The sequence below is a fragment of the Micromys minutus genome, assembly GCF_963924665.1.
Source record: "Micromys minutus genome assembly, chromosome: 10".
Classification (NCBI taxonomy): domain Eukaryota; kingdom Metazoa; phylum Chordata; class Mammalia; order Rodentia; family Muridae; genus Micromys; species Micromys minutus.
The window spans coordinates 4,637,793-4,660,828 of NC_137979.1; the positions used below are offsets into that span (position 1 = coordinate 4,637,793).

The 23,036-nt window shown below is 48.9% G+C and overlaps 2 protein-coding genes across 3 annotated transcripts; one reads left to right on the plus strand and one right to left on the minus strand.

The window, feature by feature from the left end:
- The first annotated feature begins 1,587 nt into the window (after positions 1–1,587).
- Positions 1,588–5,228, plus strand: NHP2 (NHP2 ribonucleoprotein). Its single transcript, XM_080922887.1, has 4 exons — positions 1,588–1,870; positions 1,974–2,043; positions 4,191–4,296; positions 4,731–5,228. The coding sequence occupies exons 1-4, from the start codon at positions 1,711–1,713 to the stop codon at positions 4,854–4,856; spliced, it is 462 nt and encodes a 153-aa protein (XP_080779013.1). The 5' UTR covers positions 1,588–1,710; the 3' UTR covers positions 4,857–5,228.
- On the minus strand, positions 4,955–16,997 carry RMND5B (required for meiotic nuclear division 5 homolog B). Of its 2 annotated transcripts, XM_080922885.1 has the most exons (11): positions 16,836–16,997; positions 11,389–11,538; positions 10,014–10,159; positions 9,755–9,895; positions 8,807–8,907; positions 8,514–8,680; positions 7,599–7,764; positions 6,600–6,702; positions 6,369–6,523; positions 6,203–6,287; positions 4,955–5,022 (listed from the first exon to the last, which is right to left on the minus strand). In XM_080922885.1, exons 2-10 carry the CDS (start codon positions 11,525–11,527, stop codon positions 6,224–6,226), a joined length of 1,182 nt encoding a protein of 393 aa, XP_080779011.1. In that variant the 5' UTR covers positions 11,528–11,538; positions 16,836–16,997; the 3' UTR covers positions 4,955–5,022; positions 6,203–6,223. The 2 variants fall into 2 exon arrangements, with proteins under 2 accessions (XP_080779011.1, XP_080779010.1); XM_080922884.1 differs by lacking the exon at positions 4,955–5,022 and having other exon boundaries at positions 5,635–6,287.
- Between the last annotated feature and the right edge of the window lie 6,039 nt (positions 16,998–23,036).

The following is a 23,036-nucleotide window of genomic DNA, read 5'->3' on the forward strand; positions in this document are numbered from 1 at the left end:
CGTGTTTTATTCTTGATTCTAATTTTATTACACCTTTCTGGCAAAACAATTAAAATCATCTCCTTAAACTTTCTTCCTAAAATGATTTGGATCAAATCAACAATTCTATAGTCATTAATTCCCCTAAACAGCATTAATTCATGGAAGTTCATCTTCATGTTGGATCTGCAGGAAACCTGTCCAATAGGGTGGACTGATGCCCAGTAAATAGTGGCAGAGAAGGCAGATCAGCAGCGAGAAGCAATCCTCAGACAAAGTCTCTGGGCCTGTGCCTCTCTGGCCGTTGTAGCCAGGCAGAAAGGTGGGTCATCTCCAAGAAACTCATGTGCTTGCCATAGATGGGTTCTGTCATATTTAAACCTTCCTAACCATATGTCTATGGAATGTCTATTTAATACGTTTAATTAAGATGGGCCTCGGGTAACTAATGCTATACAGAAAACAAAACCCAAGGACGGTAGAGTCCACTCTGCAAACAGCGATGCCTGCCACAGCTAGCTACCGGTAATCCCAAGGCATTCCATAAGGTGGCAGTATAAACAAGGGAGTGGATTAGGACAGAAGCTGCCAGACCACCACCCCCAGCTCTAGCGAAGATGGAAGGCTGGGACCCTCAGAGCTTGGGCCACCGTTCTCCCCCTTCACAGTGTATGGGTATCTCATTCCTGGACAGACATAACATCAGAAGACAAAGGAGAGTCTCAGAAGTCACCCTAAACTAGGTCTCCCCTAGATTAAGCATTCACTGTCTAAATACTTGGTTTCCCTCCCACTTACAGAGACACACTCAGTCCTCCCTACAACCTGATAAAAGAGGATTATTACAGTCTTTCCTAGGCTGCCCAATGAACATTTCTCCTCTTTCAGCTGCTGTCCAAGTGGCTGGAAATCATAGTTATCTCACACGTCTCAAGGTTCTCAGTCAGGGATGGATGGGTTCTCTGCTGTTCTTGAGAAATCTCAGATCTAAATGTGGCCCCGATTGGCGCCTAGCACTAAGAATCCTCCTTCATACTCACCCTTACCGTAGACCAGCTTCAGTCCCTCTCCATCACAGGGCTGGGGTCCCTGCTTCATGTTGCTCCTGGGTTCTCATCAGCTGGACTCCCCATACAGCCCATTTCATCTTCCTTCTTATCTTTTTTTTTTTCTTTTCAGGTTTGCTTTTAACATTTTTGAAAAGATTTTATTTAATTATTTTATGTATGTGAGTACACTGTTGCTATCTTCACACACACCAGAAGAGGGCATCGGATCCCATTACAGATGGTTGTGAGCCACCATGTGGTTGGTGGGAACTGAACTCAGGACTCAGTATATATATATACTTTCAGGTGCGCCAGGCTTTACCTAATCAGCAGCTTCAGGTCACAAAGCTCAGGAGCTCAGGAGACACTCACTTATAGATTTTCCTTCCTCCCGCTCCGCAACGATTTCTCCGGACCCCGCCTCTTTCCTTTTAGGCCCCGCCCCCTTTCCCTTTGACACTTTAGTCCTTAATTCTGCTTCCCCAGCTTCCCGCCCTGAAAATCCAAATCCCTTGCCTAGATTGACCTTTAACCCCGCTCCTATATCCAAGATCCCGCCCCCAGAGGTCTACTTGGAGATTGGTCGGTGCGGAATCAGGACAGGGCTGCTTCATAACCCGGAAGTGATCTCGGAGGCGGAGGCCGCGTGGTTCTATACCCTGACTGGTGTGTAGTTGCTAAGATGACCAAAATAAAGGCGGTTCCCGAGGAATCTGAGGCGCAGGCGGAGGGCTGCAGCGAGGAGCGCACGTACGAAGAGCTGCTGGTCAACCTGAACCCCATCGCGCAACCCCTGGCTTCCCGCCGCCTGACGCGCAAGCTCTACAAATGCATCAAGAAGGGTGAGGCGGGCGGGCGCGTGGCGAACATGGCCCGGCGCGCCGCGGGCGGGTTGGGCAGACCGGGGTCGACTAGGTCTCTGCTCACGCTTCTCTCTCTTGGTAGCCGTGAAGCAGAAGCAGATCCGTCGCGGGGTGAAGGAGGTTCAGAAATTTGTCAACAAGGGCGAGAAAGGGTAAGAACCGGTCTTCCGCTGGTTTTAAAGTTTGTACGTAGTTTGTTCTTGTCTTATTTTCAGTGCCGGGGATTTGATCTAAGGCCTCGTGCATGGTAGACAAGTACTGTGCCACTAAGTTTGGGTTATCAATTGTGTTAAGATGAAGTTGACTGACCAGTCAAGCAGCCAACTGCCTTCATTACGAGTAAATGGAGCCCCCAATAAATGACAGGGAAGAGAATAGAAATCCAGCCCATGTAAACCAGAGCCCTGTTCGTTCACTCTGTAGACTGGCACTACTTTTTCAGGCTTTAGGTAACGGGCTGTATGTGGAGAGACATTTTCCCAAGTAGGCCAGGGGAGAATGAGGGCTAGCTTCCGAAGCATACCTAGTTTAAGGCCAGGGTGGGCTATGAAAAGGTCTCAAAACAAACAACACTCCCAAAGGATAGAATAATATGCCAAGAGTAGTGGGTTAGGCCTTTAATCCCCACAAAGGCAGATCTCTGAGTTCCATGACAGCCAAGACTATGTAGAGACCCTGTCTCAAAACAAAGGAAGAGAATGAATGAACATTAATTGGGGGTGGTGGGATCCTGAGACATGTAAGCTCGTGGGCAAGGCAGTGTAGTGGTTACACAGTGTAAGTGGTTATGCCTTTAAGTGTAGGAATGTTTGCCTGCATGTATATGTTGGTGCATCACTGGTGTCCTTGGAAGCCAGAGGGCAAGCTGTCAGATCCCCTTGGACCACCTTGTGCTGTCTCTCCAGCCCTCGTGGGCTTTCTAAGGAATGGTAGGTTTAGTGTTTGTTCTCAGATTGGAGTGGAAGCTGAGGGGTGATATCGAGGGAAGAATTAGGAGAGGCAAGTCAGGTGACTGGCAGGAGCTACGGCTGATGGATTTGACAGTGACACATGGATGGCATTACTTGTGAGTTTGGGCTGTAGTCTGTGACAATAGTGGAATAAACCCAGGTTTAAGTGTGGTTTTGAGATACCTTTTAGTCATTTCACCTTTTTTTTTTTAATTGATTTGTTTAATGTGTATGAATACACGGTGGCTGTCTTCAGACACACCAGAGGAGGGCATCGGATCCCATTACAGATGGTTGTGAGTCACCATGTGGTTGCTGGGAATTGAACTTGGGACATCTAGAAGAGCAGTCAGTGCTCTTAACCGCTGAGCCATCTCTCCAGGCCCCTTTTAGTCATTTCAAATAGTTACTATGTGTGTGTCTGCATGCATGTGTATGCACACGTGCACTCTGGTACATATATGGACATCGGCAGACATCTTGTGAGATGATTCTCTTCTACCATTTGGGTTTCAGGGATTGAACTCAGGTGGTCAGACTTGGTAGTGTCTTTACCCTCTGAGGGATCCTGAGTTGACATGCAAAATGCCCTGGACATGTTCTGCTTAGCAGGCAGATAGATGGTTGTGTTTTGGTGGGACACTGGGGACTGGTAACTTCAGGTGGCACCTGGCACCGTGATAATAGGTCAGGAAAGCAAGGAGAAGGGGCCACAAGGAAGGTCACAGCAGCAGGCAGTGTGGCCCAGCCCTGTGCTAAGGGGGATGGAGTATGGAAACAGATGTTGTCTCCCACCCTTGGAGAACAGCCTTCCTTCTGGGTGGATCTTCAGGACTTCTGGGTCTGGTACATTGACAGCTCTCAACCATGGTTGAGGACTCCCTCCAGCAAGCTTTCTCTTGGGACAGAGCCTGTCTGTAACTAGAACACTTAGATGTGATCCCTGCCAACCTCTGCAGCTTTGTTATCTGACCTCCTCCTAGTATATACTGCAGAAGGCAACCAGCCTTTCAGTACCACTCTGTCCCCCCCACACCTGCCATTCTGGGACCCTCCTCATGGCACTCTAAGGAGAGCTGGGTCTCCCATACCTCATCTGTCCCAGCACTTCACTTCTTGTCACCTTTGGTGACATTTACATGCTGTCAAGTAGCGTTCATGTTCCCAGAGAATGAATTTGCCAAACATGACTTTATACTCACTTCAGAAGTTGGAGGCTGGCACTGAGTGTGGGAGTCCTTGGGGTGCAGCATATTCATCTCTGTGCCCGCATAGCCAGGCTGGAGGTGGCTCTTATAAGGGAGAGAGAGGGGGTAAAGTAGAAATGATGGCGGTTTCTCTCATTGCAGGATCATGGTTTTGGCAGGAGATACGTTGCCAATCGAGGTATACTGCCATCTTCCAGTTATGTGCGAGGACCAGAACTTGCCCTACGTCTATATTCCCTCTAAGACGGTGAGGAGCTCACATCCACCCTGCCCCACTCCTAGGGAGGCTATGGGAGGAAGTATGTCAAGTGTCGGAAATCTCAGGTCTGGGTGGCTTGCTTTTCTTTTTGAAGTGGTGTCTCAGCTGGGACTAAGTGCATAGCATATGGCTGGCAGGTTTCCTTACTGTAAGGTAGGAATCATCTGTGTGCTAAGAATGAACATGTGTGAAGTCTGAGACTTACAGAACAGAGGCACTGCCCTGTCTACAGGATACCCTTGTAGGCCGTGTGGGAATTCAATATTGGCTTAGAGGACCATGGCTCGAGAGCTTTGTGTAAGTGACGGCAAACATCTGAAATATTTTTAAATGCAATGTTTATGAACAGGACATGGGTGTGGCCAGGTTAGGCTGGGAGGCTGTGACCCGGTCCCAGCAGCTTTTTTTTTTCTTCTGTGTAGGACCTGGGTGCAGCTACAGGCTCCAAGCGTCCCACTTGTGTGATCATGGTGAAGCCCCATGAAGAATATCAGGAGGCCTATGACAAGTGCCTGGAGGAGGTGCTGTCACTGCCTACACCTCTGTGAGAGACTTGGGCTGCAACCCAGCCGGTTCCAAGAGATGCTGGGCTGGCTGCAGGCGGCTGCCCACCCTAACAGCATCTCCTGGGTTCTTGATGTGTGAATCTTCCCAGGCGGTTCCAGCAGCTGTTCTTGGAGGTAGAACCAGCATCTTTGCCATCATTGCCATCTCCTGTTGAGATGAAGACAGTTCCAAGAATATGGGATAGAAGTAAATGCTAAGGCGAAAATGTGGCAAGTGTGTGGGTGTTCTTTAAACTCCAGTTGCTGTCAGCCGAGAAGTTGGCAGGAGGAGGGAAAGCAGCCTTTCAGCACAGCCCCAAGGGTGTGCCTGGCTAATGCTCAGCATCTACAGCCCACGTCTTCGGTTCCCACTCTAAGACAGTTGGGGTAAGGAGACTAGGCAGAGGGGCCCAAACCCCACCTCACAGAGGCCCATAGGTTCATCTGTCAGGGACACTTCCAAGAGCCTTACATACTGATAAAATTAGTTTGCCCATGGTATACATGCTAAATAGGAAATTGAAGAAGCTGGTTACACAGTCCCGGGTCTTGGAGGCTAGAGAGAAGACTCGGCAGGTAAGAGCACTGGCCATAGTTTCTAACACACACATGTGACTCACAACTGTCTTAATTCCAGTTGCAGAAAACTGAAGTCCTCTTTTGGCCTTTTAAGGGCACCATGCAGACACAGACATACACATAAAAAACAAACCCTCAGTCTTCCCACTTGGAAGCATTTTAAATGTAAAGTTCCCTGAAGCCCCACAGCCCCACACAGGATGCCGAGCAACCAAATTGAAGGGATAATCAGAGGTGAGTTTGAGCTTAGTTCCAACCAGCTTGGGACCTCTATGCGCTTTCACCTTCCTGTTTCCCCAGAAATACCAGATGGCTGTGGTGTGGCTGCCACCACCAGACTATGCCCAATAGCTTATATCCAACAAGAGGCATGCAGTCGCTGGTCAGTGAAAATTCAAGCCTGGCCTGGCCAGCAATAAGGAGAAGGGCTGTAAATATATTTGCTCAAAGTTATAAAACAGCATTCAGTTCTAACGGGCTATTTACAATGGAGAATGGGTAGATACAGTTGAGACTGTACAGAAGGAGGTGGGCCACAGCTGGAAACCCATGGTTTGACAGCCAGATTAGACTGCTGCTCAGTCAGGGGCAAGTGTAAACAGAAAGGCAGCAGGAACAGAGCAGTCCCCCTCACAGGTTAGGAGGCATAGGCTGGTTCATGAACTTTCCTGGCCTCTGGCTAGGCAGGTTGGGTCTCTTGGTAATGCTGGTCTGAGAGGCATCACAGTCTGAAGCCAGTCCCTCCACAAAGGCTCATGGGTGGATTGTACCTTCTAGAATGTTTTTTGGAGTCAGAATATGATGCGTTTTCCATCTGCTGGATTCTGCTCCATGGGACAGTAGGGACACTTTAACCTGCAAGGAAAGGCAAAGCAAGAACATCTCAGGGATGGCCAGGAAAGCCAGGCCAGGATGGAACCAGGCAGGGGGACTTACTTTCCTCCATTGATGAGCTTGTTGAGTGCATCTCGGGAGATGACGTGGCCACAAATGAGCTTGATTGGGGGGTTGGAATCCGAAGTCTGCTGTCGCAGGATGGGGCATGCAAACACGGAGTGATACCAGCACTTCATGCCCAGCTCAATCTCAATCTGGGGAGGCCAGCAGAAGGCTGAGTTACAGTCCCCACCTGAGCCGTGTGCCGGCACCTCCCCAGCCTCATCTTACCGGCAGCTCGTCCTTGTGACTCCACACCCCAGTGCACTGCCTCTGCTCGATCACAGCTTTAATGTTCATCAGCACTGGCAGCGCCACACAGCCAGAAGCAAAGCTGAGGACAAGGACAGACAGAAGCAGCTGAATCACAGGGCTGGAGACAGTCTAAAGTGCTGTAGGGTTATATTGGTCCTTGAGTCTTCTTTTCATTTTTATGTACAGATATGTGCTTACGGATATGTGGGAACCACGTGATGGCGTGTGTCAGATCTGGAATTAGCTAATGAGAGCTGTGAGTCTCCACGTGGTGCTGGGAACCAAACTCAGGTCCTTAGAAAGAACAAGTTCTCTTAACCCCTGAGTCATCTCTGCTGCCCCTAAAAATCCACTTGCCATGTACACAGATAGGTATGTTCAACTCTGTTTGCTCTTGTGTACCCCAACATTTGAAAAGCTCCAGTAACAAAAACAGCAAGCAGATAAAGTACTCCCGTGGAAAGCCCCTGATTTGGGGACATCTGAAAGGCCTGGCTGGAACCTCCGGGTGTGAGTACAGTACAGCTCTGCCCAATGGACCCGACTCCACAGCAACAGTGTAGGCAAGTACAGCCTGCTCTCTACACGGACAGCTGCCCGCTATGGTGGACTGACTTTCTCGGCTAATCTAGGTACTCTTGGTTCCTTTAAGAGCCCACAAGTTGGCTCATGGCAAAGCTCCATCTTCTTCTAACTTGGTCTAGCTGTGAAGTGAGCAGAGATTAGGTGGTAACTCAAGTAACTCAAGCACATGACTCAGCACCACCTCACTCTCCATCAGGGGAGTGATGTCTTAGTGAAGTTGTGAGGCTGACTCCCAAGGACGCCGTGCAGGAGAGGTGGCCCTGTCTAAGCAGTGTCTATCTCAAGGAATGATGGTGAGCCAGCTTAGGTCTGAAAGCACAGGGAAGGGTCAGCACAACTGTCCCCTCCTTGCCTTTCCCCTTATGCTGACCTTGGAAGGCTGGGTTGTACCTGACGCTGAGTGGGGACTCCACTGAAAGCCCCAGGAGGGAGCATGCATCCCGAGTAAAGGTCTCACAGATCTCTGCCCAGTGACTGTTGTCTAAGAGGTGGCAGTAAGGTGACTTCTCCAAGCCCAGCCGCAGGTACACCAGACTGCCCATCATCACCTGGATCTCTACAAGACAATGGGGTGACAGTTCAGGGAAGGCAAAGCTGTGGGCCACACGTCAAGGAGCCACAGGACCGCAAAGTCCTCAAGTGCAGGGAGGGCATCTACAAGCTGCTGCCGGCATGGAGGCAGTAGGAAGGTGAGGCCGTTCCTGGGCTCCAGCTCTCTGACCGCACACCAAGTCTCTACCCTCCCCCAATTTTTTTGAGCCTGGCTTTCTCTGTACATAAAACTGACCCTGTAAATAGCTAAAGTCTCTTTCTTTCTCACACACACACTATAATAAATAGTATCACTGTTTTTATAATTTTTATTTTTTTAAATACTATGGGTTAGAAAAATGGCTCAGAAGTTAAAAGCACTGGTCACTCTTCCAGAGGTTCCAAGTTCAATTCCCAGCAACCACATGGTAGTCCATGACCATCTATACTGAGATCTATTGCCCTCTTCTGCAGGCAGACATGCAGGTAAACCACTGCATATGTAATAAATAAATCATACATATATAATTGTATTTGACCTTATGGTCTTTAACTCTTGAGTCAGGGTCTTACCATTGCCATGCTAGCCTAAACTAGCAGGACTAGCCTAAACTAGCTAGACTGAAGCTGTCTTCCTGCCTCAGTTGTGCCTTTGCTTTGAACTTCACTTTAGAGGCAAAAAAGAGTCAAAGGTTTCTAAATTATGGGGATCCAGGCCACCCAACGTGTCCAAACATGTCCTACCCCCTACCCCTCAGCTCCCTAGGCACTTACCTCTCTGGTGTAGCCGAGCAAAAGGCTGAAAGTGCCTAGCATAGCTCAGGGCCTCCAGCTGCTTCTCAGGGCCTCCAGCTAGGAGGCGGATAAAGTGCAGCCGGTGCAGCTTGAACTCCAGTGAGCTGTTGAGCTCCAGCAGGCGCTGCCTGTGGGAAACAGCCCATCTGGGGAGAGACAACACAGTGCAGTTGGTAGCGGCTACAGAGGGCCCTAAGACAGTGAATCCCTAAGGCATGGCTGGAATGAGTCAGGCATATCTAGGTCAGATGACTATGGGCAGGCACCCTTACTCCAGTGCAGGTCCTAGGTCTTGTTCATGCAGAGCTTCCAAGATCCGATTCAACTCCAAGAAGGGCTGCTTGAAGTCCAGGTCCACATTCAGTGTTGATTCCTGGGAAAGATGGAAGTCAGTGTCCCCAGAATTCTTTCCATAATAAAACTTCATCAGCCAGAGGTTGGCTGGAGAAAGGCAAGGAATTGTGGTCTGCCAGTAGCAAGAGCCCCTGTTCAACTTCCATCCTGCAGTGGCTAAGTATCGTCACTGGTCAGCCACAGTGTGGCCCTTCACTCTGCAGATAGTCCCCAGGTTTGGCACTGAATGGCTTAGTGAGAAAATTACTTTTAAATTCACCTAATTACATTAAGGCAGATTCCTAGTAACCTGCTATTTGTCATTTTGCTAATCCCCTAAATACAAAAGAAGAGCAAGCCTTGGTTCAGCAGGCAACAAACTAGCTAGAAATCAGTAACTCTTTATCAGAGACACTTAGAGCTACCTCCTACTTTGTAGTAGGAGGATCAAGTTCCTCTGTAAAATAACATAAAGAACCTCACAGACTAGGCCTGCAGGAGGCCCAGGCACAGCTATAGTCCCAGAACTTGCCAGGAAAAAGGAAGACCAGTTGGAGGCCTGCCTGGCTATACAGCCAGACCTTATATCAGAATCACAAGAGACAGGATGTGGTCCTAGCACTTGAGAGGCAGGAGGATTTCTGAATTTGAGACCAGCCTGGCTTACACAGTGAATTCCAACAAAAACAGTCAAGAATATCAGGGACTGGCTAGAACACTAGCAGATGCATGCAGTGGGCTGGGCATGTGCTGTGTGCACACCTATAATCCCAGGATTTAGGAGACTGAGGAAGGAGGGTAACAGTGAGGCTAGCCTGGGTTACAGAAGCAAGACCATCTTAAACTGCAAGAGATGGGTGCCTTTACGCGCTCAAGGCCGACATTACCTGGCACAGCTCCTCAGCCACACTGAGCATTCCCTGCTGGTACAGGTGCTCTACAATGGCCATCTGCAGGATCTGCTGCTGCTTCTCACGTGAGTCCCACACAGCGTCCGAGACCACGCCGCAGATCTCAGAGTCAAAGTTCTGACAGAGAAGAGATGGGTTTGTGACACAGGCCCTCGCACTTGTATTCCTGCCAAGCCAGCACACATTAGCTCTGTGGCGTTCCCACTCCTAGACCGTGGACCACTCTCTCACTCACCCGGTCAATGGCTTTGCCCACACGAGAGACACTGCTGTGAATGTCCTTATGGTCGGAAGCCAGTTTCTGGACTGTGTCTTTGATCTTCCTGCAGCACTGGGACATCACAAGGGAGAGAGTGGCTGAGAGAGGGGTCCCCTGGAGAGCTGTGGAGATAGCAGACTGTATCAGGAGCAGGAGAATCCTGGGCAGCTTCTGCAGCAGCCTGTCTGCTTCCTTCTACACGCCAGTGTGGTGACCCAGAAGACAGCCCTGCGTGCCAGAGTTAAACACCTACTTCCAGTCTGTGCCTGGCAGCTCTAGGACTCACTATGTAGACCAGGCTGGGCTCTTAACTCACAGAGATCCTCCTGCCTCTGACTCAAGAGTGCTGGGATTACCAGCTTCCTGGTACTTAGATGCCAGGGACTTGGAAGTTGCCATGTGGAACAAGCCACTATGTTTGTTTGTTTGTTTGTTTGTTTACTGATTTTTAAGATTTTTAACAACTGCTGGGCATGGCAGCACACACCTTTAATCACAGCACTTGGGAGGCTGAGGCAAGTGGATCTCTGAGGCTAGCCTGGTCTATATCAGTGAGTTTTATGACAGCTAGAGCAATGTAGAGAGACCCTGTCTCAAACAAACAAACAAAAAGGTATCTATTTGGTTAGTCTCACGGGTCGGGAGATGGGACATGATACACGTAAGTGCTGTGATGTACATTGGAGGTCAGGAAACACCTTCCATGAGTGTCTCTCGTCCCAGGGATTAAATCCGGGTAGTCAGGCTTGCCAGCAGGTGCCCGGTACTTGGTGAGCCATCTCTCTAGCCCCCAAGCCAGGACCGTGGTGACCTCATTTTCTTGTCTGTGAATGATGACTTGACACCTCTGCCTTGGTTTAACCTTGTGCATTGGCTGTACAGCATGCAGGCTTTCCTGTGAACTGTCAGATTAAACTCGAAGGTTACCCTGACCCAGAATCCACTTCTTAGAGAAAGGGAAACACAGAAAGCCATTTGTGGAAGTCTTCCTAGCATTCTCCATGATAGCACAGAAATAGAGACAAGCCAATTTCCACCCACTAAGAGGTACAGAATCCTACACATGCGTACAACCAGCTACCAGTCAGCCATAGCAGGTACCATGTGCTGATACATGTTACAGTAGAAATAAACCCTGGGAACATCACTCCCAAAAATAAATAACTAAAAGTTAGCTGAAAACAAACTGGCAATGTTAGTGATTTCAAGTAAATTAATGCTTTCTGTCAGGTTTTCTGAAGTAGCAGAGGCTTCCTTTACTACCTTCAAGGAAGCCTAGAGAGGCACGTCCAAGACTCCAGCACCCAGTTAGTAGCCTGTGGTTACACGGTCCCTGGGAATGGTCACCCACCTGCACTGGCCAGTTCAGCTCTCAACTGGCCCACGTAGTGCAGCAGCTCCTCCAGGCTCTGCTCGCAATGTTGCCCGTAGGTCAGGAACTTGTGCAGAACCTTGTCCAGCTCCCTCTCCACACACGCACACTGCTCCATGACGGCCTCTCCTAGTGATGTCAACTGGGTCAGGCCAGTGTGGGTCTCGGTGGGGGAGTATGCCTCCCACAACATTTCTTCAGATCCCCTCCCCCTCCTGAGTAATAATAAGTCAGTTCCCCACGAAACAAGTGCTTCTCAGCCAGCCTCGCAGAGGTATCCAGGGGAGGACGGAGGCTGGCATAAGGACAGTTGTTTCGTACTGTGGTCATGCACACACTGTCAGCCTGGTGTGGTGATGCACTCCTTTGGTTCCAGCAGAGGCTGGTGGATCTCTGTGAGTTCCAGGCCAGCCAGGGGTACATAGAGAAACCCTGTCTCAAATCTCCTCTCCTCTCTCGGAGCTGGAAAGCTGGTCCATACGGGTGCTGGAAACCAAGAGCTGTGACTACGGAGCCATCTCTCCAGCCTCCCTTTCTAATGCACAGAGCCACCTTGAGTACCGTCCCCAAGAATGCTGTCTACTTTCTTTTAGACAGGTCTCGTCTCATGGTCTGAACTTACCGAATGGGTTGGGCTGGCTGGCCGGTGAGCACCAGAGACCCTCTGGTCCCCAGCTCCCTAATACTGAGATTACAAGCATGAACTCCACACCAGCCTCTCTTTAAATCGTTTTATTATTTTATGTGTGTGGGTGCTTTGCTTCATGTACATATGTGTACTCTGTATGTGCAATGCCTGCAGAAGCCCGAAGAGGGTTCTGGATCCCTTTACAGGTAGTTCTGAGCCACCTTGTGGATGCTGGGAAATCAATCCTGGGCCTTCTAAGTGCAGCCAGTGCTCTTACCTGCTGAGCCATCCAGTCCAACAACTGGCATTTTTTACAGGATTCTGGGTATCATACTCGAGTCCTAAGGCCTCCAGCATCCAAGACCCAGCCTCTGACAAATCCCCAGTTCCTTTCTTACTCGGAAGACTGGGCTTCATGGGATTCTCAGCAGGCTGTGTGTCAGAACAAACTAGGCTGACACTTCATATATTTTTATATATTCACCATGGCCGCTTTCCCTTTCAGTCAGTGGAACCGTTATTCATGTACTGCAGGGAGATAAGCCATGAAGGCAGAATGGGTGTTAATTTCAAGTACAGCTTTGGGAATAACTGCCTATTGTGGGAGCTATTTGGGCCTCCGGCTGTCTGCCTACTCACAGCTCTTTGTATGTGAACAGCTAGAACCCTTGCTTCCAGAGCTCCAGACTCCCATGTTGTGGCAGGCAGCTAGCCCTAGCCTGAACTGCCTGATGCCCTCCACTCTCACTCTGCACCCTTGGTTCTGATCACTGATTGACAGCCTAGGGCCTGCCTCCCTACCACACCAGATGCTCTCTTGCTTGGCTATGCCATGCATACGGTAGTTATGTATGATGTGTATACATGTATGCATATGTCTGAGTACAGGCACACATGTCCGTACATACGTGCATGAGCATGGAGGTTAGAGGGCAGCCGAGTGGCGTCAGGCCTCACCTTCTATCTTGTTTGAAACAGGGTCTTGGTGTTGTTCGCTGCATATTCCAGGCTACCCTGGGCTTGGGAACTTCCAGCAACTGTCCTGACTCTGCCTCCCATGTCACCATAGGGACTGAACTGGGTTGTCCTCTGCCATGTGTGGCTTATGCGAGTTCTGGGAATTCAAACTCAGGTCCTTATGCTTGTACAGCACCCCAGCAAAAAGTTAACACCTTACCCCACCTCCTGCTCACTGCGAGCTCCCTCCCTCCACTCTGCCTCCTGAAATGTGCAGCACACAGATAACCCTCAGAATTCGAGCACCTGCACACGGACTAGAAATAGGACTGAGTTATGTGTCTCTCTGCAGGGACAAGGCCAGCTCTCTCAAAAGTGGTATCACAAGAAGCCAGTGTCCATAGTGACCCTGGGTTCTTCCCACTTTCTGTCCTCTCTTTGTCCCACAAGCACCATCTTGGTTTTCCCAGCTCAGCCCTACTTTATCATCTCCCTCCTAGACAGGGACAGATGACAGGGAAACAGGGCTGGGCCGTGCCTGACACCATTTTACACACTAAAAGTTGTTACACACTGTCCAGAGAAAGCAAACCTCCAAAGTCAGACTCTACAGTTATACTATGGGTAACATGTAACAGGGATTGCCAGTTAAAGTGGTATAGTTAGCTTACTAACTAACTATATAACTTAATAACTAACGTTCTTCAGAGGCTCTGCTCCGGTGACTTCACCATTAGATCATCCACTTAGTTCTCACAACACTGTGAGGTAGCTATGGTTATCAGACCCACTTTGCAGCTGAGAAAATGAGATGGGGAAGGATAAAATAAACACCCCAAGGCCACAGAGCGGGGGAGTGGAGGAGTGGGGGCTGAAGGAAGCCTGCTGTCTGGCTCTAGGCTGAGGCCTCTCTCCTTAGGTACTTTGCACAACAGGACCAGCAGGAAAAGACAGCTGTGTGGATGAAGTCATGGGGCCTCTAAGTTATGACAACAGGAAGTTAGCTGGAGCAAGAACAAACCACCAGCTGGGGAGGATGGCAAAAAAAAAAAAAAAAAAAAAAAAAAAAAATGACTGCCAAGAGAGTCTGATAACAGAGTCACAGTTGACCAAAGATTAACATGGCTCAAGGACAGGATCTCATCATGGTCAAAATGCCTGGCCTTGTCAGATGCCAACTGATATCAGGACCATCAGAGGGAGGCCTTGAAATTATCAAAAATGTTGAGGATGAGCCAGGCCAATGGCTCAGTGGGTAACATGCTTACCACCCAGCCTAATGACATAAATATGATCCTGGGTACCACATGGGCACTACGGGTGGAAGGAGGGAGGACTCCGAAAAGCTGTCCTGAATGCTCAATGCACGCCATGGCCGTCAGACCCACCCCCAATGAGAAGTAAATACATCATTTTTAAAGCTAAGGAAAGCCAGGTGTGGTGGTAAATACCTTTAAGTTTAGTGATGTGGAGGAAGAAGCAGACCAACCACTTTTAGTTCCTGGCTAGCCTGGGCTACATAGTAAGAAACTGTATCCTGCTCCCCACATAAATAAATAAATAAATAAATAAATAAATAAATAAATTCCAAGCTGAGGAACGGGGCTGAGAGGATGGCTTCATTGGCAAAACGCTTGCCATATAAGGACCTGAGCTTTATTCCTCACACAAAAAGAAGCCAGGTGTGAAATCCTCGCACTAGAGAAATGGAGATTAGGACAAACCAGCCTAGCTCACTCATTGAGCTACAGGTTTAGTGAGGGAGCCTGCTTCAAAGCACAAGGCACACACCTAACACAGTGCAAAGATGTGTAAATGACCATTAGCCTGTACTTAGGCAAGTATTGCAGAAGTTCCTGGCTTGGTGGCTAAGCGGTTAATTCTAGCACTAGGGAGGTTTGAGGCCATCCTGGTCTACATGGGGCATTTCAGGACAGCCAAGCTACATAGGAAGACCCTGTCACAAAAGAAAAGAGAAAAGGGAAAAGAGTCTGTCAAAAAAAGTTTTAATTTTTTGTTCTGCTTTTTAAAAAAGGATGTGTTTGTGTCCTGATTTGGGCAGAAGGGGGCGCACATGCTGTGTTTGGAACCTTTGTGAGTTCAGTTCTCTCTCCACCTGTATGTAGGTTCCAGGGCTTGAACTCGGGTCACCAGAACTATGTAGCAAGTATCTGTACACACTGAAACATCTTGATGATCTTTGTTGTTGTTGTTGTTTTGAAAGGGAGTCTTATAGAGTTCATGCTGGCCTCAATGCCAAGCATACACTTACCCAGGCACCCCCACTTACCCCCACCCCATGAGCTACACCCCAGCCCACTGAGTGTACTTGTTTGTTTTCAGATCTCTCTCTGTGGACCAGGCTGGCCTGGAGCTCAGAGGTCCGCCTGGTTCTGCCTCCTGAGTGCTGGGATTAAAGGTTTGGTCCATGGCCCTGTTCCAACCTCAGCTTTTTGTGTTGTTTTAGTCAAGCTCTCCCTAAACTGACCAGACTGGCCTAGAGCTCATTCTGTATCTGACTGACCTTGAACTTGGAATTCTACTGCATCAGCCTTCTATGTAGCTGGAATTACATATAATCAGGAATGCATTAATTTTTAATCAATTTGTTGATTTTTCAGGGCCAATCCCCCACACATTCTGGACAAGTGCTATACCACTGAACTACACCCAAAGCCCTTGCTTTTTACTTTTTTATTTCCTTACACTCACTTCACAAGCACCCTCTTCACATCTCTGCTAACTGAAGTTAACCTACAGACTCTGAAATCCAGTCTGACCTTAACTTGCAAAGATCCACCTGGTAGACTAAAGGCATTTGAATACACTGTCACTGTCCTTAGACACACCAGAAGAAAGCATCAGATCTCATTACAGATGGTTGTGAGCCACCATGTGGTTGCTGGGATTTGAACTCAAGACCTCTGAAAGAGCAGTCAGTGCTCTTAACCACTGAGCCATCTCTCCAGCCCTACATCTACCTTTTTACTTGAGTTCCTGGGCTCCGACTCAGGCTTCTACTCACAGAGCTATCTCCCTTCTGCAGCCTCCTTTCTGCATCACAAATCTGATGTGTCAGTTCCACACACATCTAAATCCTCCTGACTGTTTCTTCAGATGTGTCTCCCCAACTGGACTACCAGCTAAGCAAAGCCTGGAGAAACCAGTCTGGTCTACACAGTGAATTCCAGGACAGCCAAGACTATGTAGTGAAAAGCTACCGTCGAGATCATCATAAAAGAAAATAAGTAAATCTGAGATTGGTATGGTGGTGCATGATTTTAATCCCCTCAGCACATGGGAGGCAGAAGCAGGTGTATCTCTGTGAGTTCAGAGCCAGCCTGATCTACTTAAGGAAGCTCTGGGACAGTCTAGGTGATAGAGAACCTATCTCAAAGAGAACAACACAACAAACAACTGAAAGGAAAACAAAAGTTCTATCCAAATTCCCTTGTTATCCTCATTCCAATGACTCTCCCCATCACTTTCCTTTCTGTTCCAGGGTACATCCAGTTTATTTCTGCCTCTATCCTCTGCCAGGAACACTTTCACATCTCCCCATAGCTGGCTCCTTATTTAGGTCTCCACACAGGTGTCATTTTTTCAAACGACAACATCTAATGCCCTGTATTTTACTCTCAAATAAATCATATCCCTATAAATATTAGAAAGTTTCACATTGTCACCTAAAATTGAAAGGACAGAAACGCCCACCTTAGGAGTGTGCCACGACCCGGACTGCATCCGCATTACAGAGCAAAAGACTGGCAAACTCCGACTTATCCTCCCAGCGACCCTCCTGCAGTGCCCTGCCGGGACCCCACCGCCCACAGATGGTTACCTCTGACCCAGTCAGGTGCACTAAGATGGGGCGTCTGTCTGCACCAGCCCTTGGAGGGTGTGGCCGACGACTGCTCCAGGCTTTGGTCGGGGCGCCCAGCACCCCGGGACCCGGAGCTCACAGGCTGTCACCAAGTCTTGCAGCTCAGCCGGCTTCCGGCGCCGCTGTCATCGGAACCGGAAGGCGCGGCGGTTGCCCCTCGGGTGGGTCCGGGCTCGCCCATGCGCGGTGTCGCGGAGCGTGGAGAGACCGGCTATCTCGCCCGCGGCTTTGCAGGGAATGCCGAATGAATCGTTCGCCGGAGTAAGCGGCAGTCAGCGCCTGCGCAGTGCCTGGACGCCTGGTCCCTGCGATCAGGAGCAAATCTCGGTTTCCGCGCTTCAGAACCACCGGAGGGTTGTCGCGAGCTTCTACCGGAAGCATTAGCTGGTGCACCTGCATAACCCGAGCCCCCAACCACAATTCCTAGGTCCTAAATGTCCAGGCTGGGATAGGGGGAGCAAAGGCAGGAGTGTCGGGAGTTCCAGGCCAGCCTAGACTACAAAGTGACACTCTGGCTCAGAAAATGAACAAAAATGGGTGTTGTGGCTCCCGCCTATAATCTTATAATTATAGGAAGATCAGACATCCAGAGATACAAAGTTAGTCCAGCCTGAGCTACGACAGAGGGAAGGGAGGGAAGAAGGGAGGAAAGAAGAGAGATTAGCGGGGTAAAGTGCACGCAGGTCCCTTGGTCCACCCCCAGCATCCGAAAAAAAAAAAACAAAACATTTTTAAGACCATTACATGTATGTGTCCCAGTAATTAGGTGTTTCCTGTGATGTTTTTTGAAGTAGCAAATAATGTTTATAGGAAGAGTCTTGAGGCAACGGGGAAAGTGCTTGCAAAGCAAGTGTGAGGGTCCGATTTGAGATCCCAGATACTGTAAGAAAGCTGGCTCAGGCCTGGAACTGCAGCACGGGGGTTAGCAGACTTGCTTCCTGTGCTTGCCTGCCTGCTAATGTAGCTGCAAAACAAAGCTCTAGGGTCGAGAATGAAGTGAGAATGATGAAGCCAGACGCCCAAAATCCTTCTCTGGCCTTCACACACCTGTACAGGCAAACACACCCAAGCTCACATAACACATACACAATTTTAACATTTCTGTTTTTGTCTTTACGCAGTCACCTAACCCCCCCCCCCCGCCCTGCTACTCTCTGCGAATAGACCCTCTTTAGGGTCAAGATGGAGTAGGGGTTGCGTATCTGCCCTAACTAAAAAGGGTAAGGGAGCCAGGTGTAATGCCACACACGTTTAATTCCAGCACTGGGGAGGAGACAAAGGCAGGCAGAAATGAGTTTGAGACCAGGAAAAGGAAGGAAGGAAGGTAGGAAGAAAAGGCGCGCAGGGGTTGGGGGTGGGCAGCAACGGTCGAAAAGGAGAGGAGGTGCTGATTCCCCAAACTAGAAAGGACTAAAATGGATTTTTCTTTTTGATCTTTTGAGAAAAGGTCTTCAGTACCTCAGACTGGCCTGGAACTCCATATGTCACGCAGGTCATCTTTCCACCTCCTGTGTACGGGATTACAGATGTATGCACTACCACCACCTGGGGTCCTCCAATAACTCTTACACTACCCCTCAACCCCCAGCGCCGTTCTTTCCCTTTCTTCCTTTTTCTGTTTTTTCAAGACCATGCTGGCCTCGAACTCAAAAACCAGCTTTCCTCTGCCTCACCTCCGCTTGTCCCAAGCAGCTTTTTTTTTTTTTTTTTTTTTTTTTACTGCTCGTTTCCCTACAGCCATATTTATGTCCTCGTCTTTCCGCCTCCTCCACCTTGCACAATCTAGCTTTGTTTTCTTTACAGCCTTGGCTTGAAATCATGTGTTTATGTGTTGATTCTGTTTTCTTGCCCCTATCTCCGCCTCCCCAACTTTTGGGATAAAAGCTCCATTGGAACTTGTCCTCATCGCTACTGGAACACAGTGAGCACAGAAAAGGAAGCTGTGGCTCACGACCTGCTGAAACTCAGCAGGGAAGAGGGCGGTGCAAAGAGGGAAGTAGCCCGCGGGAGCATCGTGACCCCAGCCTCCTGGAGATGCCTGGCGGTGTCTCAGAGCTTGGGTGGTCCAAGCCCCACGCGGAAGTTGCGAGGGCGAGATGTTGAATGAGCTCTGTTTAGGGCGAAAAGCCAGAGCTGAAGAACCCGAGCCCCAACCGGCAGGACCTCACAAGCTTTCTAGAAAGCCCAAGGCTTTCCCACTTCCTCTCCCAGGATGCCTCACCGTCAAGCAGGGTGTGAACAAAGCCGGCTTCTGCCACAACCTGGAGCGGCTCACTTTTAGGCTTTTGAACGTTTGTCAGGATGTGGTGGGCCTCGCGTTCTGAATTATTCTGCACTTTTCCTGTGCACAAATTTTCCTATTTGCTGGATTCTGTTGCTCCTTCCTGGTTCAGACTGGACTTTTGGTTTTTGTTGGAGGAGATTGCGTCAAAGTGGAATGACCAAAAGCTGTTTCTTTAGTATTTACTTTCTTTTGGGCCAGTTTCCTAGGATTTTTTTTTTTAAATTCGAGGATCTGAGTTCAATCCCTGCCACCTATCAACAAACAACAAACTTACTGTAATGCGAACACTGGGGAGGCAGAGAGTAGGTCCATGAGTCTTGATGGCTAGTGAGGATAGCTGAATTAGTGAGCCACAGATTTAGGGAGAGCCCCTCTCAAAAAAAGGTGGACATAGATTTAAGAATATATTCAATGTTGACCTTTACACACACAAGCAGTAAAAACTTTGGGGCTGGAGAGATGGCTCAGCGGTTAAGAACACTGACCCGCTCTTCCAGAGGTCCTGAGTTTAATTCCCAGTAACTACATGGTGTCTCACAACCATCTGTAATGAGATCCGACGCCCTCTTCTGGTGTGGATGCAGACAGCTACAGTGTATTCATATACATAAAATAAAAAAAAATTTTTTTAATTAAAAAGAAAAAACAGTAAAACCCAAGGCTCTAGCTGCACATGTAGCAGAGGATGGCCTTGTTGGGCATCAATGGGAAGAGAAGTGCTTGGTCCTGCCAAGGCTTGATGCTGCAGTGTAGGAAAATGTCAGGGTGGGGAGGTGGGAGGAGATGGATGGGTGGGTGAACACCCTCATAGAAGCAAGGGGAGGGGTGATGGGATAAAGGCTATGGAAGGGAATCTGGGAAATGGGATAACATTTGAAATGCAAATAAAATATATCCAATAAAATCAGAAATAAAAGGGGAAAAGTTATATAGAATTAAAAGACAGTAAAAAGTTTGATGTGTATTTTATTTTACAAGGAGTGAAAATTGTGGCTTATTTGCCCCATATTCAGAAAATCAAGCAGAACAGCTAATTGTGTTCCTTCCATAGGTCTTCCCTTTATTCTGTACAATTCTTGCAAAAATATGATTTATTTCTGGATTTCAACTCTCTCCACATAATTGTACTTCTTTTTAGACCATTTTCCTATTGTTTTTCTTGTTGTGCAATGTGTAATGTGATTTTTTTAAAAAGGCTGTGGTTAAATACTCCCTCATTAAAAAAAAAAAAAAAAAAAAGTAACCAAAAAGCCCTACAAAGGGTTTTGAGAAAGTAGACTGGGGGCTATAAATGATGCAGACTTACTTTTAGGCAGAACACGTGTACAGAAACACAATCCCATTAAAAAGTGAGAGGACCGGGTGAGAATGGTGCATGCCTGAGGCCATTAGGAGCTCTGCATCTTCCCTGGAGGCCCCCAGTCTCAGGCAGGCTCTGGATTTCTTGTTCTCCTGACTTGTCTCCACCATGAAGGCCTCTGCCGATCCCATTGCACCGTATTTAAGATCTTCTGGATCATCTAGCCTCTGTTTAAAACTATATATTTTATGTGTGTAGTAGATGCTTTCCCTGCACGTCTGTGGAGGCCAGAAGATAGCATCATACCACTCCCCAGGGCTGGAGTAAAGGGTGGTTGGGAGCCACTTCCTAAGTGCTGGGAATAGAACTGGGGCCTCTGGAAGAGTCGGGTTTCGTCTGCTGAGCCATCTCTTCAGACCTGTGTCGTCTGCATCCCCTGCCTGGCCCTCCTATCTAGAACAGCATTCACTAGTGTATACATGTCTTCCTCCTTCCTCTCTTGTGAGCTGCATTTGACCCATGGTCTCAATAGTGACTAAGAGCTAAAGCCTTGAACCAGGCGCTGACCTGACCTAGAACCAGTGCCCATGAATGGATCAGAACCGAACCATTCCCCAGGCCCTCACCTTAAAGCCATCCATCCTAGACAGCGGAGGAGCCCTGTCACCTTCGCTTCCATATTCTACCTTTCTCTCCCTACCTTCTGGGGTTGGAGCCAGAGCAGTCTGAAGCAAAATGGAGGTTACCACCAGCGTTGCAAGTTCACAACCCAGTGGAGTCAGGCAAGTCAAACAGGGCACTGTAGGAACTCCTGGGGCGGACAGTACTGAGAGGCTCTGCAGTTTCCTGACAGCCACCCAAGTGCTGGCTACCTGTGGTGGTGCCATGAAAGCAGGGCTCAGAAGTCAAGCCCAGAACCTACTCAGGACAAAAGCTCCAGAAATTACCATCTCTTCCTCCTGTAAACTTGGTTTGGGCCAGGACAGCCCAGAGCGGCCTGACCAGAGAGCCGAGACCTACTGCCAAGATCACTGAAGTTGGAAGGTCTTGGAAGGCTGCTGGCATCAAGTGACAAGCTAAGAGAAAGGAACACTGGATGAATAGGGAGGATCTGAGGCAGAGAGCTGGGAGCAGTGTGAGGCGCTCATTAGATTTCTACATCAACTGGCTGGGCCAGGGGTCTTCCAGAGGCAACAGGGATGGGCTTCTCCAGCAGCTGTGGCAGTGACTTCTATGACCAATTGGCCCCAGAGCCACCCAGCCTGCTTGGGGACCAGGGAACTGGTTTGCCAAGGAAGGATGAGCTAACAAGAGATCTGGTTCTGGGCTGCCCTCCCCCTCTACATCTGGGCCTGGCCTTGGTTTCTGGCACCACTGCCAAGTTTTGGTACCGCCCACCCACCCCCGCTGGCTCCACTGGCCAACCCAGGTCGTAATTGCTGGGTGGGGAACTGCACTGTGGAGGATGTACCAAAAGGTGGGCACATGGGCACCTGGCCCGACTGGCTTCTGGCTCTGCTGAGGAAGTAACTCAAACTTTAGGCTAACAAGTGACTTGTTAGAAGACACCTCCTAGGGACCTACTAGCCCACAGACTTGTGTTTGCAGAGACATAGTCTGTGGGGATTAGCTTGCCTAACCCCACCCCATACTTCTGGTGGGAACCAGGTCTCAGCTACTTTCAGAGGACTATCTGGGATGCAGGGTCTACCTTGTGTGACCAGTGCAAAGGGCTGGGACAGTCAGGAAGAAATGGAAGGGACAATCAGGAAGCACTCCTGGCTTCTACCCAGGAGCTGGCTTTTAGGGCTAAGGCCCCAAACACACCCCCTTGGACACACCTACCACCCCCAAGCACATCTACACACACCTGCCACTCACAGATCATAAACACAGCATCCTCGCACCAGACAGCTCACACACCCAATCCTCCACCCTGAAAAAAGGTGGGGCCCATCAGTCAGATCAGGTGTCACAGGCCACAGCTGGTCATCTAAACCAGGGCACCTACTTGCTGGACCTCAGAGGCTCACAGGCATGGCCCAAGATTGAGAAGTCTGTGACAATTCTGAAAAGATTCTTGAACAGTTCTAAGGTGCTGGAGGTAAATAAATGGCTGTGTTCAGTTGGGCAGGTAAATGTCCTATGAGTTCAAGGTCACCATGGCCTACTTATAAGTTCCAGGACAAGAGAAACCTGGTCTCAAAAATCAAAATAAGAAAAATGGCTATTATCTCCCCAGAGCAGGAAAACACAAATTCACTGTCCCCAAGACCACAAGTGCCCAACATAATACCAGGTAGACAGTACATTTGTGGCAGCTAAGTAGCTATTCCTATCACACGTCTGTAACAAAGTGGTTTCTCTCTAGAGAGCCCAAAGCGGAGGTACAGGCCTATAATCCCAGCAATTAGGAGGCAGAGGCAGGATAATTTTGAGTCCAAGGGACTGGGCTATACTGGGAGACCCTTTCTAAAACAAGTAGGAGCAAAGAAGGCAAGCTAGGGTGTAACACAGGTCTATAATTTCAACAAGCGAGCAGCAAAGGGCAGGTGGTAGTGACAAGGTATCAGCT